Below are 4151 nucleotides of genomic sequence, written 5' to 3'. Positions count from 1 at the left end.
AATCCTTACGGGGAAATTCGCTTTGACATACGAACGCTGAGCCACCGGCCGCGCCCGGCCGGCCTTTCCCCACCTCAGCTTCTGGACTAAGGGCGGTGCTTCTGGGCCCCGAGCCTTCCGCCAAGGCTGGGCTCCTGCTGCCCTGGTGTGAACCGCCCTCAGGAGTGCCCTGAGGAAAGGGGGCAGGCAGGGCCCCAGCCCAGGAGTGGCCCCTGGGGGTCTGGTGGCCGCGGGCAGGGGACTTGGGGTGTGGCTGCCTGGATCTGGGTCCCGTCAGTAAGCCAGGCGGTGCCCTGCTGTGGGCTTGCTTCAGCCCCCCCCCCCGCACTCCGGGGCCCCGCAGCCCCTCCCAGGGCATCGTGAGCTTAGCTGTCAGGGGGACGAGTAGAGCAGAGCCCTGAGTCCGAGCCGTGGTTCATTTGTCTAATAAGACAGGAAATGTGGCCTGCGTGGAGGGGTCTCCTGAAAGAAAACCACCAGCATCTGTGCGTCTCAAGTGAGTTTATTGAGCTGCGGCCGGGGGTCCAGGCTGGGCTCAGTCCTGCTGATAGGGGACATGGAACCCCAGGGTGGTCCCCAGGGGGAAGTGGGCGAAGAAGGTGCGGGCCAGGTCCTCGATCTGGGGGTAGGCGCCCAGGGTCTGGAAGTACTGCACGTAGTTCCAGAAGTCTGAGGTGGAGAAAGGCCAGTAAGGCAAGGCCGGCGGCTCCGCGTAGGGGTCTGAAAGACACAAGCCCGCTCGTCCGGCCCCGAGGCCGCCCCTCCACGGATGCCTCGGGCCGCGGCCGGTGCCCAGCGCCCCCATGCCGTGAAGGGACCCTCCCGGCTGGGAGCCAGGACCTGGGTGGTCCCTGGTCCTCCGGGGGAGCACCCCGGGGCCTTGCCATCTGGGTGATGACCTGGGTTCTGCCTGTTGAGACTCACGGTCTGGGGGAGACGAGGAGAAGGGGGGAGGGGCAGGAATCCGGCCCCCGTTCTGGGAGGCTCCCGGTGGGATTTCAGAGGGGACCACAGCCCCCGGCCCTGGAGTCCAGATGCCGCTGCTGTGGGGCGGGCGTTCGGGGGAGGGCCACGGGGTGAGTCCAGCCTGAGGGCGAGGTGCCAAGCCTCAGGGGCTCAGAGGGTCTCTCCTGCCCTGTGCCGCCCCAGGTGGCGGGAGGGCAGGGCCCAGGGCAGAGGCTCCGGTCCCTCGGCCTGAATAGCTGGGCCCTGAGCTGACCCAGGCCTCCTGCTTCCTCTGCTGCGGACAGAAGCTCCCACCCAGCCCCCCTCTGACCCTGCCCCACCCAGACACACAGCAGAAAAGACCAGAGGACAATACAGTACCTTCCTCCTCCTGCACTGGCTTGGTCCCTGCAGGGGAAGAGAGAGCGGTCACCCTGGAGGCCCCCTAGCGCAGGACCCACCGCACACAAGCTGCCCACGCCGCCAGGGAGATGGCGCAAGGGACAGGCAGCCACTCACCGGCCAGGGGCCCCAGCAGGAGGCAGAGCGCCAGCCCTCGCACCAAGCAGGCCGTCATCTTCCCCGGCGCGTCCTCCACCAACGGACGGGCCCCGGTCTACCTGCGGCACGAGGGGCCCAGAGGGTGAGACCAGCCACCGTGGGGGCCCCGCTCCCTCCCAGCACCCCTGAACCGGCCGCTCCCTGGAAGACAGCTCTGGGCAAAAGACACGTGCAGAGTGTTTTCATAGCAATTTCAGTTTCAGTGACTTCAGACCGTTGTCCCGAGGCTGGACCCCACCTGTCAGCCGGCCTGTGCGTAACGGTAGGCGGTGACCCCGCACCTGCCCCTCCCGAGGTTACCTTGCGGTCCCGTTGCTCAGCCTCAGCCGGACGGGATGGGCGTCTGCCGCCCGCACGCAGGCTCCTCTTTATAAAAGGCCAGAGACGAGGAGGCAGACGTCACCTGCACGAGCCGTCAAACTGAATATTTCATCCCACACAGAGCGCTGAGGGCTCTGTGACCCTGCTGGCAGTGAGACCTCGAGAGTCCACTGTGGGAATCTGATCCAAGGATCAAATTCGGAGAAAAACATCTCTGCACAGGCACGACTAGGATTTTAGGACCGAATTCAACATCAGGACTCAAACGCAATTTCCTCTCCGCCAGGAGAGAAGGACGTTCTAAGTCTGACACTGGGGCTGAGAGCCCCCCTTACAGGAACAGGGTAATCACAGGGCTGGCCCTGGAGGGACAGGCAGGCAGGGCGGGGCCCTTGGGGAGCCATGAGCAGCCTCAGATCAGCACCCCTGCCGACAGGACGCTGCTAAGCACGGGCCCTGCAGGGAATGTGGCGTCCAGCCCCGCTTCGCATCTGCAGACCGAAGCCCTTCCGCTCAGGCACAATGAGTGAGTCTGTTGTCAGGAAGGCAGCCGTCCAGCCCCCGGGACACCACGGACGACTCCTAGGCTCTCTGTGGGTTAGGCCGGCTGCTCCGATGACCCCTCAGGGCTGCCCCTCAGGCCTGCGGCCACTCCTGTGGCCCTGCCCACAGGGTCCCATCGCCCACCGAATCCATGCGGCTGGGGTCATGGCATGCGGTCTGGCTGGTGCTGAGTGGCGGAGAGCAGGTCTTCCGTGACGGATCCAGCCAACACACACCCGGTGTCCCCAAGTCTCGGGCACCTGCCTGGACCAGGGACCACAGGTCTGGCAGCTCAGCCTCCTGCACAGGGAAGCTTTGCACAAATGTTTAGAGCAGCTCCCGGTCACCCCGCGAATCCAGAACCTCAGATAAGTGGGCCCAGGCCAGCACTGCGGTCATCTGCACCCTGAGCCACCCCATGTGTGTTCCCCAGGACTTGGGTGGCATATGTGGAGCCCCCTGGGGCACACTTTGCGCCTCACCTTCTGAGTCATATCTCAGCCTCAGGGTCTGGTCACAGATCAGGAAACAGAGTCACGGTTGGGGGTGGGGGTCAGCCCCTTGCAGACGACAGCTGTCAGCGGGGGCAACGAGTTCTTGGGGGGGGACTAACCCACCAGATAGGGAGGAGGGACACCTCCTGGCAAAGGGACGCGGCAGAATTTAGGGGCTCGGGTCTCCAGCTGCACCAGTCCCCCCACGCATCCCCATCCAAGCGATGAGAGACTCCTTTCTGCCCAGCAAGGCCCCGCCCTTCCCACAAGACGGCGACAGAGCAGAAATCCAACTCGCCTTGGGAGTTTAAGACCCACCAGCTTAGACCTCAGGTTTTATTTTCAGAAATCTGCACTCCTGGTCTGCAAGACATAATTTTTGTAGGGCAGTTGCGTCAGGGTCCCCAAGGCCACCCGGCTCAGTGATTCTCTAGCCGCCCCCCCCCGACTCAGCACACTCCCAGCTGGGTTCACAACACAGAAATGGTGGGATGCACAGGAAGGGAGAGGCACACGGGGGACGTCGGGCCTGAGCTCCCGGGACCCCTCCCCGTGGACTCACACAGGCCACCCCCAGGGGCCCGTGAGAGACGCGGCGCCCAGGGTGTTTGTCGGGGGCTGGGCACGGGGCCCCCGCGGCCTGGGGTCGATTCCGGATGCCTGGGAGGAAGCGGGTTCTCAGCACGCACCACGCTGCATAGATGCGGGGGGCGGGGGAGGCAGTGAGGTCCTCTTCTCCGTGAGGGGGTTCCAGCCGCGGGACCCTGGCAGGCGGGAGTCTCCAAGGAGGGCAGTCGGGCTGCTTGGTCACCCTTTCTGCACAGCACAGAAGATTCTGGGTTCCTTATCTGCCTCCTCAGCTGGGAACTGTAAGCTCCGAGCTCATAATCGTCTCTTCCACGTTCTGCAGCACGCTGAGAAACTACCAAGCACCCCACAGCCCTTCCTGCTTGCTTCCACTGCTAAGTGGCCTGTGGCTTTCTGTAGCCCCGTGGCTCCGGGGACGGCAGCGCCCTGTACCGCTATGAAGGGCACCGGGGTCAGGCCAGAGAACCGATTCCGGGTTCTACCCGGAACCTGATTCCCCTCGGGATTAACGTCTCCTGGCTCCAGCCTTCTACCCCACTGGCCCCGGGCGTGCTGTGGGCAGGAGCTTTCCGCAGAGCTAGGCCCGGGAGCTCGGGGGCTGAGGAGTCCCCACCCATGGCCTGGGCGTCTGTGGGGCTGGGACCCCCGAGGCGGGCGGCGGCTGTGCAGAGCTGGGCAGGGCAGGGAGGGCGTAAGGAC

General features: G+C 65.0%; 1 protein-coding gene across 1 annotated transcript; it reads right to left on the bottom strand.

Moving 5' to 3' along the window:
* Positions 1 to 535: 535 nt before the first annotated feature.
* On the bottom strand, positions 536 to 1522 carry OTOS (otospiralin). The gene is made up of 3 exons (XM_039228539.1): positions 1465 to 1522; positions 1327 to 1353; positions 536 to 720 (listed from the first exon to the last, which is right to left on the bottom strand). The coding sequence occupies exons 1-3, from the start codon at positions 1520 to 1522 to the stop codon at positions 536 to 538; spliced, it is 270 nt and encodes an 89-aa protein (XP_039084470.1).
* Between the last annotated feature and the right edge of the window lie 2629 nt (positions 1523 to 4151).

This window comes from Hyaena hyaena, unplaced genomic scaffold (genome assembly GCF_003009895.1).
Source record: "Hyaena hyaena isolate Hyena2069 unplaced genomic scaffold, ASM300989v1 scaffold_31, whole genome shotgun sequence".
In the NCBI taxonomy this organism is placed as follows: Eukaryota; Metazoa; Chordata; class Mammalia; order Carnivora; family Hyaenidae; genus Hyaena; species Hyaena hyaena.
The sequence above is the reverse complement of the archived record's forward strand: the minus strand, read 5'-3'. Positions and strand labels throughout refer to the sequence as shown.